Source organism: Triticum urartu, chromosome 1A (genome assembly GCF_056163025.1).
Source record: "Triticum urartu cultivar PI428250 chromosome 1A, HENAU_Tu73, whole genome shotgun sequence".
Taxonomy (NCBI): domain Eukaryota; kingdom Viridiplantae; phylum Streptophyta; class Magnoliopsida; order Poales; family Poaceae; genus Triticum; species Triticum urartu.
In genome coordinates this window covers 397176428-397190858 of record NC_141873.1, presented here as the reverse complement: position 1 = coordinate 397190858, position 14431 = coordinate 397176428, and the positions used below count along the sequence as shown (strand labels likewise).

Here is a 14431-nt window from a genome sequence, read left to right as displayed (position 1 = left end):
GCATTGTAGACCGGTTCAAATGGCTGGATACCTTGTTCAGGAACACGGCAGAATACTTGCAGGCATGGGGGAAACATCGTATTGGGAACATTAAGGTGTTGATGTTTGTGGCAAACTGGGTCATTTCAAACTCAACCACGTACAAGAGTTTTGGCTACTTTCAACCTCAGAGCTTTGGCTAAGGAGATCGCTTAAGCGGGCTTTACTCGGCCTTGCGTCCCTGGAAAGAACCATAGACCGACAAAGATCTAGGATTAGATGCCTTAGAGAGGGTGATGTAGACCAAATCCAAAAGGAGGAGGTGTTCGCGGAGGTGTACGACAACCTACTAGGCAAGGAACATGGTCGTGAGCACTCGATTGACCTAGACTTCCTCTGCATTGAAGCTCTAGATCTTGGTGATTTGGAAGGTATTTTTACAGAGGAGGAAGTATGGTAGGTTATCAAAGAAACACCTCCTAATCGGGCACCCGGACTAAATGGTTTCATCGGCACTTTTACCATAAGGCTTGGAATGTGATCAAGCCCGACATTATGGCAGCAATGCTCAAGCTGTATGTTGGGGACAGTAGGGGTTTTGGAAAGTTGAATAAGGGGCACATTGTTCTTATTCCAAAAAAGGTGGACGCCTCTGTTATTGGGGATTACAGACCGATCAGTTTACCCCACAACTTCTCAAAGTTATTCACCAAGGCACTAGTGATACGAGCGCGTAGGAAGATGCAAGATATTGTCAGTATCAATCAGTCATATTTTATTAAGGGATGAAACATCCATGACAATTACCCGCTAGCCAGACAGGTGGCATGGAAAATTAACGAAAGGAAGGAGAAGGGCCTCTTCCTTAAGTTGGATATCTCAAGGGTGTTTGATTCATTATAATGTCCATTCTTGTTCGAGGTTATGAGAGCCAATGGATTCGATAGCAGATGGCTTACGTGGGCGGCAACAATTCTTTCCATAGCTAGCACCAAAGTGATTGTCAATGGAGTGCCAAGCCGAACCCCATCTACCACGCTAAAGGTCTTAGGCAGGGAGATCCGATCTCCCCCTACTCTTTGTGATTGCTATGGATGCACTCACATGTTGTTCTCCAAAGTGTCTGAACAAGGAATGATCGGTGAAATTCGGGGTGTGTCTCCCACATAGATATTATCACTATATGCCGATGATGTAGCGATGTTCAACAAGCCAATGATGCAGGACCTAACATTTGTCAGAGAAATGATGGGGTTATTCGGTGAAGACTCTGTATTAAAGATTAACTATGGGAAAACGGTGGCGGTTCTCATCCGTGGTACCGTGGAGGATAGGCAGAGAGTTGTGGATATTTTGCAGTGTGAGATGGGAAACTTCCCATGCAGATACTTGGGCATCCAATTGGCGATCAAAGCTCTAACACGTGCGGACTGACAACCACTTTTGGATTAGGTTAGGAAATTCATTCTGGCATGGCAGTGGGCTCATTCAATGATATAGTTGCCTAATTCTGACCAATTCAGTGATCGTGGCTAGGAAAATTCATCAATTGATGGTCCTCAGTGTACTAGAGTAGGTTGATTAAGATATCAACAAGTGGATGCGATCTTTCTTCTGGATAGGTAAAGACAAAGTAAATGGTGGGAAATGCCTCTTTGCTTGGAACACTGTATGTCGCCCTAATCGATTTGGTGGGCTAGGGGTCAAGGACATCCGATTGCAAGCGATTGTGTTGTTAGTAAGATGGGAATGGCTGCAGAGAGTGAATCAGACAAGGCCGTGGCATGGGTTGCCAATGATCAAAGACAAGGACGCCAGCATGGTATTCAACAGCGTGGTCAAGATAGTTTTGGGACATGGCACTAAAGTCCTATTTTGGAAGGATAGGTGGATCCATGGGTTCACCGTCGAAGAAATTGCATCACTAGTTGTTGAGCTTGTGCAACCATGCGCACGGAACATGAGAACAGGACAACAAGATTTGGCTGATAACACATGGATTCATGATGTGCATGGGGACCTTTCCTTCATGGCGCACATGCAAGTGGCACACCTTTGTCAAGCCATGGCTATAGTTGCTAGGAGCGATAGGGAGAAGGATCAATTCATCTGGCCTGCTAATGCATCAGGATGCTACTCCGCAAGGTCGGTGTATAACCGCCTGTGCATGGGGTTGATAGATTCACCAATGGCCACAGGTATATGGAGGAGCTAGGCTCTGCTAGATGCAAGATTTTTGCTTGACTCATGGTCCAATACCAATTGTGGACTAGCGATCGTAGAGCACGCCACGAATTACAACATGATCCCTCAACGTGTTTTTCTTGCTTGTAAGATGAGGACAATGTGGACCATCTTCGCACATTGCGTTTACACGAGAGAAGTGTGGCATCGTTGCTTTGAGGTATTTCAACTGAACATTGAGCCTCCGAGTTTAAATTTGACGTTTCAGGAATGGTGGATGAGGTGTAGGAAGAACTTCTCATGAAGGATCAGGAGAGGTTTTGAATCCTTCGTTATTGGAACGGCTTGGGCCCTTTGGAAGCAAGGAAATGCTAGGGTGTTCAACAGACCTCACCAGCAAAGGACGCCGGTGCAGCTGGTGGTGCAAGTGCTCGAGGAGACCCAAGACTGTAAGGCGACAAGGCTGGGTATTGGTGGTTCAGATCTGTTCGTGAGAGAGTAACCTAGGTTCTTTTCTTGGTGTGGGTGTTTGTCAACATAGATGTTCGCATCCGATGTTGGTATCTTGTACATTTCAACCTTCTGCCTTCTATAAAAATATGGTACGCCATTAGTGTACTCTAAAAAAACTTGTTTTATTTCTTGCCTAGTCACTTTGCTTCTTATTTTGCTTGCCAAAAATTTCCAAAATACCACAAAAATACATTTTTGTTGCTACATTGTGTTTTGCTTTCATGGCTATTTCTTCACTTGTCGTTTCTAAGCCCGAGTTCAAAGTGCTTAGTTTTGAAAGGGGTGAAGAGAGTTTAAAAGATGCTTGGTATAGAATTTGTGATGGTCAAAATAGATCTACCCATGAACAATCTACCATGATTCTTCTTACAAATTTCTATGTTGGTGTTACTACTTAGTATAGATTTGTTCTTGATACTATCACTGGATGAAATTTCTTGAGTAGTCACACTATGGATGCTTTTAACGCTATGGGAAATTTATTTGGATCTCCACCTATTAACGTTAATGAAACTAAAATAACCTTGGAGCACCTTATGCAAAGATCAGATATTATTGAGAAAATGACAACTAATAAAAAAAGAATTGAATACAAACATGCATAATCAAATTACTAAGTTCAGTTATACAGTACAAAATGCTTTGAAATTAGGGATTTCTATTTTCCTGCCCATAGTTCCTTAGTTGTGCTCAATTTTACCCTAGGCAACTAACGTTGCTCACTTTTCCCCTCCCTCCTCCACCACAGGCTCAAAGCCTTTGATCGTTACCTCCTAACTAGTGGGGCCACATGATATCCTCATAGGTGGGGTTGGGCCACTCTCTCTCCCAGAGTGCCGGCGCTTTAAAATAATGACATGTGGGGTCGGGCCACTCTCTCTCCCCATAGTGCTGCCGCTATAAAATCTTGATAGGTGAGGCCAGGGCAACTTATTATGACATGTGGGTCGCCACAACTTATCACGGGTTGGGCCTAGGCAAGTTCTAACAGGTAGGGCTGAGGCAGGTTATGACAGGGGGCGGCGCAACAAATGATAGGTGGGGTATGTTGTCTCTATCATTTGTCAACAACTAAACATGCACAACCTCGAGGACCTTCCCAACACCTCCCACAGAGCAGCCATGGTCGCAGCTTGCCTGCACCGGATCTGATTCTGGCGCCGACCAACGATGGTGGCGGTGCACGTCCGCCACAACACCAACATTATTTCCTATGCTCACATTATTCCTCTAGGCCCAACCGACCACACGCAGAGTTGTTGCCCCCGACCATCCAGGTTTGTTCTACCATCAAAGGGGCTCACTGTCCGGCCCACGACCGCTGTCGCTTGCCCCTTGCTACCTCTTGAGCTTGTGTTGGTTTTTCCCTTGAAGAGGAAAGGGTGATGCAGCAAAGTAGCGTAAGTATTTCCCTCGGTTTTGAGAACCAAGGTATAAATCCAGTAGGATACAATGCGATAAGCCACGGAATACCTGCACAAACAAACACCAACTTGCAACCAACGTGACAAAGGGCTTGTCAATCCCTTCACGTTTATTCGCAAAGTGAGATCTGAAAAAGATGGATAAACGGTAAAGTTATATTTTTTTTGTATTTTTGGTTTATGGAACGGAAAGTAAAGATTGCAAAACAAAGTAAATAGGAAACTAGAATTGTAGATTGGAAACTTATATGATGGAAAATAGACCCAGGGGCCATAGATTTCACTAGAGGCTTCTCTCAAGAAAGGAATTATTACAGTGGGTGAACAAATTACTGCCAAGCAATTGATAGAAAAACACAAAGTTATGACGATATCTAAGGCAATGATCATGAATATAGGCATCATGTCCGTGTCAAGTAGACCTAAATGATTCTGCGTCTACTTCTATTATTCCACACATCGACCAACTCCTGCCTGCATCTAGAGTATTAAGTTCATAAGAACAGAGTAACGCAATAAGTAAGATGACATGATGTAGCGGGATTAACTCAAGCAATATGATGAAAACCCCATCTTGTTATCCTCGATGGCAACAATACAATATGTGTCGGTTCCCCTTCTGTCACTAGGATCGAGCACCGCAAGATTGAATCCAAAGCTAAACACTTCTCCCATTGCAAGAAAAATTAATCTAGTTGGCCAAACCAAATCGATAGTTCGAAGAGACTTGCAAAGATATCAAATCATGAATATAAGAATTAGAGGAGATTCAAATAATATTCATAGATAAGCTGATCATAAATCCACAATTCATCGGATCTCGGTAAACATGCCACAAAAGAGTATTAGATCGAATAGATCTCCAAGAACATCGAGGAGAACATGAGAATCAAAGAGAGAAAAAAACCATCTAGCTACTAGCTATGGACCCGTAGGTCTATGGTAAACTACTCACGCTTCATCAGAGAGGCAATGGTGTTGATGTAGAAGCCCTTCGTGATCGAATCACCCTCCGGCAGGATGCCGGAAAAGGCCCCAAGATGGGATGTCATGGGTACAGAAAGTTGCGGCGGTGGAAAAGTGGTTTCGTGGCTCCCCTGGAAGTTTTCAGGGTATAAGAGTATATATAGGAGGAAGATCTAGGTCAGGAGGCCACCGAGGGGCCCACAAGGTTGGGGGGCACGCCCCACCCCCTGGGCACGCTCTCCACCCTTGTGGCCGCCTCGTGGCTCTTCTGACTTGCACTCCAAGTCTCTTGGGTGTCTTCTGGTCCAAGAAAAATCATCGCAAAAGTTTTATTCCGTTTGGACTCCGTTTGGTATTCCTTTTCTGCGAAACACTAAAACAAGGAAAAAACAGAAACTGGCACTGGGCTCTAGGTTAATAGGTTAGTCCCAAAAATCATGTAAAATAGCATATTAATGCATATAAAACATCCAAAAGAGATAATATAATAGCATGGAACAATCAAAAATTATAGATACGTTGGAGATGTATCACCCCTCTTCTACCGTTGCCAGGTGGGCCACTCACGTCAGCTCCTTCTCCAAGCCAACCGGCCATGGAACACCTGACCGAATCCAGCCAATTAGGTTGCATCTTGCGGATTGACTATGTGTAACCCTATCGCCCAATCCGAACCGTCCATGCAAAGTGATCCAATGGCCCGAAGTGTGTGATACATTGTTTTTGTGATCCATAAATGGAACAGAAGGTATCCACACCTATTTCCCCAAAGGTGACTGCTACTTGTCAACTGCTGTAACACCCCGGATGTAACTTTCCCAATTTGTACTCCAACTCTTGCCATTTCCGGCATTAAGTTATATTTTTTTTCTCGGGTTCGGGTTTTGTCTCCGTGTGTTTTTTTCGTTGTCTTGCATCTCATATCATGTCATCATGTGCATTGCATTTGCATACGTGTTCATCTCATGCATTCGAGCATTTTCCCCGTTGTCCGTTTTGCATTCCGGCGCTTCGTTCTCCTCCGGTGGTCATTTCTAGCTTTCTTTCGTGTGTGGGGATTAAACATTTCCGGATTGGACCAAGACTTGCCAAGCGGCCTTGGTTTACTACCGGTAGACCGCCTGTCAAGTTTCGTATCATTTGGACTTCGTTTGATACTCCAACGGTTAACCGAGGGACCGAAAAGGCCTCGTGTGTGTTGCAGCCCAACACCCCTCCAATTTGGCCCAAAACCCATCTAACTCTGCTCCACCATCTAGAGCATTCGATCACGATCGCATGGCCTAAAACCGCACCTCATTTGGACTCTCCTAGCTCCCTCTACCTCTATTTAAAGCCCCCTCCTGAAATTCGCGGATCTCCTCCCTCTCAAACCCTAGAAATCATCCCTGCGCCACGCCGGACAAAAATCCCGCCGCCGGACTTTGTCCGTCCCGCCGTCCGCCGCCACGTGGCGCCGCGGGATTCGTCCGCTCGGGCGCCCACATCGCCGCGCATCCCCGCCGGCCCGCGAGCCCAGCCGGGGCCCCCGAGGGCCCGAAGTCGCCCGGTCGCCGCCGCCCTCATAGCGCCGCCCGCCTCCTCGCCCCCAACGCATCGCGACCCCGCCGCTGTCCTCCTCCCGTCCGGCGCCGCCGCAGCCAACGCCGGCTGCCCGGAGCTCCTCCGCCCCGCCGCGTGCTCGCCCGAGGCCGGCGAGCTCCCTCCGCCGCCTCGCCGCTCCACTTCGCCGCCCCACAAGCCGGCGCCGCCCCGGCCTCCTCCTCCCTCTAACTCCGGCCACCACCGTCCATCGTCGCCGACCAGCCCGCCGGCGAGCCCGGATCCACCTCGGGAAGCGTGCGATCCAGATCTGAAATTTTAGGTTGACTTCGTTTTTTTTCGAAGTCCCAGAAATTTCAGTACAAGTGCACATGTTCGTAGCCCTGTAACTTTGCATCCGTCGCTCCGATTCATGCATATAGCATATCAAAATGTTCATATCAGAGAGTACATCATTTCATTCCATTGCATCATTTTCATTTGAGTTAATACTGATGCCCGAAATGCTGTTAGAAGAGGGCTACTTGAGATAATTGTCAGATCTGCTACTCCGTTTAGCACTTTTGTCATTTTGGCCATGATTATTGTGTGCATGATATGCCCGTGAGTTCTACATACATTTTGTTAAGGGTTTTGTCATCTTTCCAGAGATGCAACCCATGTATTTTTAGGATGTGTGTGGTGACCTGTGCAAGCTTGCAAAGTGGTTCACTTAGTAACTCTGTTTTCAGGGACTTAGTAGTTTCACTAAGTCGTGGAGCTGTTTTTCTCATGATGCCTTATGTTCTTGTTGTTTCCTAGTGATCCGTGCCTCTTTTGAGGATGATCAGTAAGGGATTTTTTTTAATCTTGTAGTGCTCTATCCATCCATGTCTTTGTTTGCAATTATGGAGCAAACCAGCTTGAGTCAATCGAGCTCTACTTTTGCTACTTTGTGAATCTGGGCAGATTGTCAACTTGTTTGCAATTTTGCCGATGTTGTTGTAGTTGATCCGTGCATGCTATGCTATTGTTCTTGCCATTTCTACCTTACATTTTGTGCCTTATTTATGGGTGTATGCTTGTCTTGCCATGACTTGCACCGTAGTGAGTGCATCGAGCTCGTAAACATGCCTACTTGAGTTATATTTCAGCATGTGTCAGTTTTCACTAAGTCTGAAAACTGATTATGTTTTTGCTATGTTAACATGCTTGCAATTGTATTTTCTGATCCCTTTGGGCTCAAGGTCACTAAAGGACTTTTGTTAAGCTCTTTGAGTAGCTCCATGCCATGCTTTACTTTGCCCTATTCAGATCCTGTAGCATGTAGTTTTGTTGCTCCGAAGAGGGCTACCTTATCTGAAATTCCAGACAAGTGTTAATTTCACTAAGTCTGAGATCTGTTTGTCATATGCATTTTTGCCATGCTTGTTTGAACCTGTTAATGGATGAATTGGCTGTAGCTTAGTGCTAGACTTTTGTTAAGAATCTTGTGTGCATCCCTTCCATGTATTTTTTTGTCATGTTTGGGTGCTGTAGCATGTTCATTTCGTTGCATTTAGATGCCTACTTGCTGTAAATCGCAGACCGGTGTCATTTTTGAATCGCTTGCCATTTCCAAACCGTAACCCCGATTCCGGCGTTCTTTATATCATTTTCAAGCGATTTCGTCTCATCTTTCCAGTGGCACACTTGGATTTCCATGTTGAGGCCAGGTTCATGCATTTGCTGTCATATCTTGCATTTTGCATCCCGCATAGCATATCATCATTGTATCATATTGCTTGGTCTTCCACGTGGTTGATTGTATCATTGTTGCTTATTTGTCTTGTTTGGGTAGAGCCGAGAGACGAGTTCTCTAACGAGGAGCCCGTTGAGTTTGCTTTTGAGGATCCAGTCAACTCTGACAACTGTGCAGGCAAGATGATCATACCCTCGAAATCACTACTATCTTTGCTATGCTAGTTTGCTCGCTCTTTTGCTATGCCAATGCTACGATGCCTACCACTTGCTTTCAAGCCTCCCAAATTTCCATGTAAAACCTCTAACCCACCATGTCCTAGCAAACCATTGATTGGCTATGTTACCGCTTTGCTCAGCCCCTCTTATAGCGTTGCTAGTTGCAGGTGAAGATTGGAGGCCGTTCCTTGTTGGAACATTTATTTACTTGTTGGGATATCATTATTTTATCTTGTTATCTTAATGCATCTATATACTTGGTAAAGGGTGGAAGGCTCTGCCTCTCGCCTAGTGTTTTGTTCCACTCTTGCCGCCCTAGTTTCCGTCATATCGGTGTTATGTTCCCGGATTTTGCGTTCCTTACGCGGTTGAGTTATAATGGGAACCCCTTGATAGTTCGCCTTGGTTAAAGCTTTTCCAGCAATGCCCAACCTTGGTTTTACCATTTTCCACCTAGCCTTTTCTTTCCCTTGGGTTCTGCAGACTCAAGGGTCATCATTATTTTAACCCCCCCGGGCCAGTGCTCCTCCGACTGTTGGTCCAAACCGTCAGCCGCCGGTGGCTACCAGGGGCAACTCTAGGCTGGCCTACCGGAAGTTTGGACAATCTGAGTGTGCCCTGAGAAAGAGATATGTGCAGCTCCTATCGGGATTTGTCGGCACATTCGGGCGGTGTTGCTGGTCTTGTTTTAACCTGTCGAAGTGTCTTGAATTACCGAGATACCGAGTCTGATCGGAACGTCTTGGGAGGAGGTCTATTCCTTCATTGACCGTGAGAGCTTGTGATGGGCTAAGTTGGGACTCCCCTACAGGGATTTGAACTTATGAAAGCCGTGCCCGCGGTTATGGGCAGATGGGAATTTGTTAATGTCCGGTTGTAGATAACATGAACCTTAACTTAATTAAAATGAATCAACCGAGTGTGTTACCGTGATGGCCTCTTCTCGGCGGAGTCCGGGAAGTGGACACGGTGTTAGAGTAATGTTTGTGCAGGGGGTTCTCTAGTTTCTCGCTCACGCTTCGCCTCCTCTTCTCGCTCTCTTTTGCGAATAAGTTAGCCACCATATTTGCTAGACGCTTGCTGCAGCTCCACATATTTACCTTGTCTTACCTATAAGCTTTAAATAGTCTTGATCGCGAGGGTGCGAGATTGCTGAGTCCCTGTGGCTCACAGACTACTATTACACCAGATGCAGGGCCTGATGATTCCGCTCCAGGAGACGCGTATGAGCTCAAGTGGGAGTTCGACGAGGACTCTCAACGTTACTATGTTTCCTTTCTCGATGAACAGTAGTGGTGCCCAGTTGGGGGTGATTGGGACCGTGTCGCATGTTGGGTTATCTTTTATTTTGGCGCCGTAGTCGGGCCATGAGTGTTTGGATGATGTAATGTTATTTATGTACTTGATTGATGTGGCGAGTGTAAGCCAACTATGTTATCTCCCCTTTTATTATCATATTACATGGGATGTTGTGAAGATTGCCTAACTTGCGACATATGCCTTCAATGCGATTATGTCTCTAAGTCATGCCTCGACACGTGGGAGCTATAGTCGCATCGAGGGTGTTACAACTGCATTGGGATTTCTCTGAAGAGGAGGGGAGATGTAGCTCAGTAGAGATAAGTATTCCCCTCCGTGAGAACCAAGGTCATCAAACCAATTGGAGAACCAAGCAAACTCCCCTGAGCAGCACCTACACAACAAAAGCAAATACTTGCACCCAACACAGGCAAGAGGGTTGTCAATCCCCTTGGACTCGTTACTTGCAAGGAATAATTCTGATAGTGATAGATAGCAAAGTAAATTGCAAAACAAAATAAAAAGTAAATAAATTGCAGCAAGGTATTTTTGGATTTTATAGTATGGTAAAGGTAGACCCGGGGGGCATAATTTTCCCTAGAGGCTTCTCTCTCGAACACATAGCATACAGTGGGTGAACAAATTACTATTGGGCGATTGATAGAAAAGCGCATAGTTATGACGTATTCACGTCAAATGATCGGGTATATAGGCATCACGTCTGAGCAAAGTTTCAGATCACGGGCTAAGGAATTTAGTGGTTGGCTCTGTGCCAACACTATAGCCACTATCGCCAGCTATAGCGGCCGCTATCCCATTTCGCGGCTACAGTACTTGTGCATGTATATCACACATCTATACTAATACATGTGCACGTTTTTCACAGAAAACAGGGTATTTTCAGTAGAAAAGAGAGGATTCTCAATATAAATTCGAACATAAGAAGTATAGAAGAGATCTGCAGCAGTTCAACAGATAAATAGAAACATAAATTCAAGACTGCATCAAGCATAACATTAGCAGTTCGGCACTTAAGTTCAGTAACAACAGCAGTGTGTCCATAGTCCATTACATGCATCACAAAGTCTTTAGAATTTATTTGTCAAAAGCACACAGGAAAGGATAGAATCATGAGCGCCAAAACAAACTTCATAGAGAAACCGACAAGCTCACATGTCAGAACCAGAACTCATGTCAGTGTCCTCGTCATCGTCACTTTCTAAAGCAGAGGAAGCAGAGAGCAGATCTTCTTGAGGAGTAACAGGGATCATCTTCTTCTGCTTCTTACCATAGACACCCCTCTTCCTTTTAAGTGGATTAATAGAAGAAGTTCCTGGTCCAGCATGCGAGCTTGCATATGGAATTTCTTGATCTTGATCTTCACCTTGAACTTGTTCTTCATCACCATTTGGCACCACACCAGTGATCCATTCATTCTCATCATCTTCTAAAACATCTACCACCTTCTTATCAATGGGGTCCTTGCGTTTGTTTAGTTTCTTGTCCTTCAGTTTGGAGTTGAACTTGATGAAAACAAGGTCACTCATCTTGTCATGCAGCGGCCTGCTGCGTCTCTTTGTGTGAACCTACAAAATGAACAAAATGAACAAAAACCATGAATCCAATATTAAGATCTCAAGGGCTGCAGCAAGCATAACATCACCAGATAAATAGAAGAAGTATAATAGAGGTCAGCAGAAGTTAAATAGATAAATATAAATTCAATCTCAAGGTCTACAGCAAGCATAACATCACTAGTTCTGCACTTAAGTTCATAGAGACATTGACAGCATCACAGTCTTCAAAATGGAATGAACAATGCATTTAAGTGGAAAGAAGAACAATATACTTACTAGATCAGATATGCTCCAGTTCCTCTCACAAGCAGAGGAACTACATCTCAAACCAAGAATCCTTGCAGCCAAGATCCTTAGTTTTGGAGCACTTGTCCCATGGTTCATCCACCATTTAGCTTCAACATAAAACAAGTGGGACATGTTAGGAAATTTTGGGCAGGATAAGAAAATAAGAAACAACAATTAGGCGACCAATTACCTGGATCAAACCTTTTGTTTTTCCTTTGCCGCACAGCAATCTCCCTTCCAAAAGACCCTATCCCCTCTTGATAGTGGTCAATCTCATCAATTATTTCTTCTTGCATGATAGGATCTTCAACCATCTTTGAAATACAAGTTATCAGCCCTTCTTTGAAACTACCATCGATCTCAATATCAAGCTTGTTTGGATAATAATAGTATGGGTTCAAGTAGTATCCAGCCATATGCAATGCAGTCTTCAACTTGTTGTCCCATCTCTTGTCAATGATGTCCCACACTTCCAGAAAACGAGACTTCTAATTGTCAAACCTCACAGAGATCTCTTTCTTTGCATCCAACATACAACCATGAAGAAAACCCATTACCGGAACATCGCTCTCCATCCTCCTCAAAAGATTTTCCATTGGCTCAAAGAAATTGATAGCGGTATCTACTGCTTTCCAACAAGTTTCAGAGCGAATGATTTTAGCTAAGTTCTTCCCTTTTCCCTTTTTTAGGTGGTCCATTTCATTGAGTTCATCGGACCTGAACAACTTTTGTAGCTCTTTTTTATTATGCTGCGAGCTCTTCAAGTTCAAATATGCTATTGCAAACCTAGTAATACCAGAGCAGACTAGGTCTTTTCCAAGAAATTTTCTCATCAATGCCAAAACTCTTGTATGCGCATAAAGGAACATAGTCACAGACTTTCCTTTGGCAATGGTTTGCTCGATTATAGGTAGCTTCCCTATGTCCTCCAACATCAAATCAATTGTGTGGGCTGCACAACCATTCCAAAATAGGGAGGGACGCTTCACTTTCATCATCACTGCTGCTGCTATATTGACTGAGGCATTATCCATTACAACTTGAACTACATTCTTATCCCCAATTTCTTCTATGCATCTATCAACGAGCTCAAATATCATCTTGACATATTTTCTCACATCCGAACAGTCCACAGAATCAACAAATACAACAAGATATGCAGTATGAACTACCAAATTCATCACTCCCCTTCCTCTTTTGTCTGTCCATGCATCTGTCATGATGGTACATCAAGTGAGCTTCCATGCTTCTTTATGTCCAGCAAATCCTTCCTCGACTTTCTTCTTGCTCCTCTTCAAGTAAGGGCCACCCATTTCATAAGGAGTGTGGCCTTTCATGTCTGTCCCGAACGCTCCAACCGCTTCAAGCATAAGTTCAAAGCTTGGAAGCAGGACTGCATTGTGGGCAATTCCGGCTTCATAGAAGAACTGACAAACATACTCACAAGCACGAACCCGCCTCTCTTCCCTTCTTTGAGTGGACAACTTGGTTTGCAACTTTGTAGAAAAGCCTTACCCCTTCCTAGCAGCCACAACCTCTCCTATTGACTTGGTGCAAAACTTATCCATAGAACCAGATGTGTTTCCCTTACTCCGTCGTTTCCCCGATAATACAAGCAAACCACCCTCACTACCACCACCCAAGATGCCATCTTCAGCAGCAGCCCTAGCATCATTTCCATCCACAGTGACATCACCTCTGCGTATTGCTGAATCCCTGGCCTTCTTTTCCTTTGCTTCATCTTTCCTTGAGATCAGCTCCCTCATCTCTTGCTTCACATCAGCAAGAACTTGTTGGCACAAAACGACATTTTGATACTTGACATTTGCAAGGTGGTACTTCATTCGAGTAATACCACCAATGTAAACACCATGGCAGAAGTTGCATTCCACAGAGGCCTTCTTGGTCATGTCCGGAATCATGCAATGCTTCCATGCTGGGTCATCTGAGTTAACTGGAGGTGCATGAGGTGCTGGGTTTATCGGTGAAGTGCTTGACCTAGCCAAGCCTACACAATCCAAACAGACATATGTAGAAATTAGATGTGAAATGGGTTACTGAGAGCATTCTACATACAGTAAATTAAAGCATCGAATCATGGCCTTCTTTACATGTCCAGAATCAGACACAGTACACTACAAAGCACCTCGCTATTACACTCACATGACAAAATAATAAAAACCCTCTCATTCTATTTACACAGGTCATGGAAGTAGCCAAACAGACAAGAATATCTTTATTCTTTACACAAGTTCTTGAGCTGTGACTTATTCACTTAACACAAGCAAATTAAAGCAGCAGATCAGGGCATCACAAACCACCATCAAAAGAACATTTTGAGTGGTAGATCTTAATATTCTACCAATGAGCTAGGTAGAAAACCTAAGCTAAAATCTAAACCTACAACTACAAGTCTACAATGCAATACCAAGAGCCTTTCATGTGCTTCTGTTGAATCAACAAACAAATAAGTTATGCAATATTCTATCGTTGAGCTATGGAATCGGAATCAACAAACAAATCTGAATCCCAGAGCCTACAATCTGAATCAACAAACAAGTCTGAATATTCTACAAATGAGTTGTGGAATCGGAGAACTCCTGTACCTCCTGGCGATGTGCTTGCCTTGGCTGGTGGAACCGTTTGAGAGTGAGACTGAGATGTCATCATGGTCGTAGAGGCGGCGTCGTGTAGAGGCCCCTCGTCACTGATCGCCTTTCC

General features: G+C 44.5%; 1 protein-coding gene and 1 pseudogene across 1 annotated transcript; both read right to left on the bottom strand.

Moving 5' to 3' along the window:
- Positions 1 to 11014: 11014 nt before the first annotated feature.
- LOC147991406 (uncharacterized) lies at positions 11015 to 11817 on the bottom strand. Its single transcript, XM_087538505.1, has 2 exons — positions 11699 to 11817; positions 11015 to 11431 (listed from the first exon to the last, which is right to left on the bottom strand). Exons 1-2 carry the CDS (start codon positions 11804 to 11806, stop codon positions 11015 to 11017), a joined length of 525 nt encoding a protein of 174 aa, XP_087394631.1. The 5' UTR covers positions 11807 to 11817.
- On the bottom strand, positions 11814 to 12408 carry LOC147991405 (uncharacterized; annotated as a pseudogene).
- Between the last annotated feature and the right edge of the window lie 2023 nt (positions 12409 to 14431).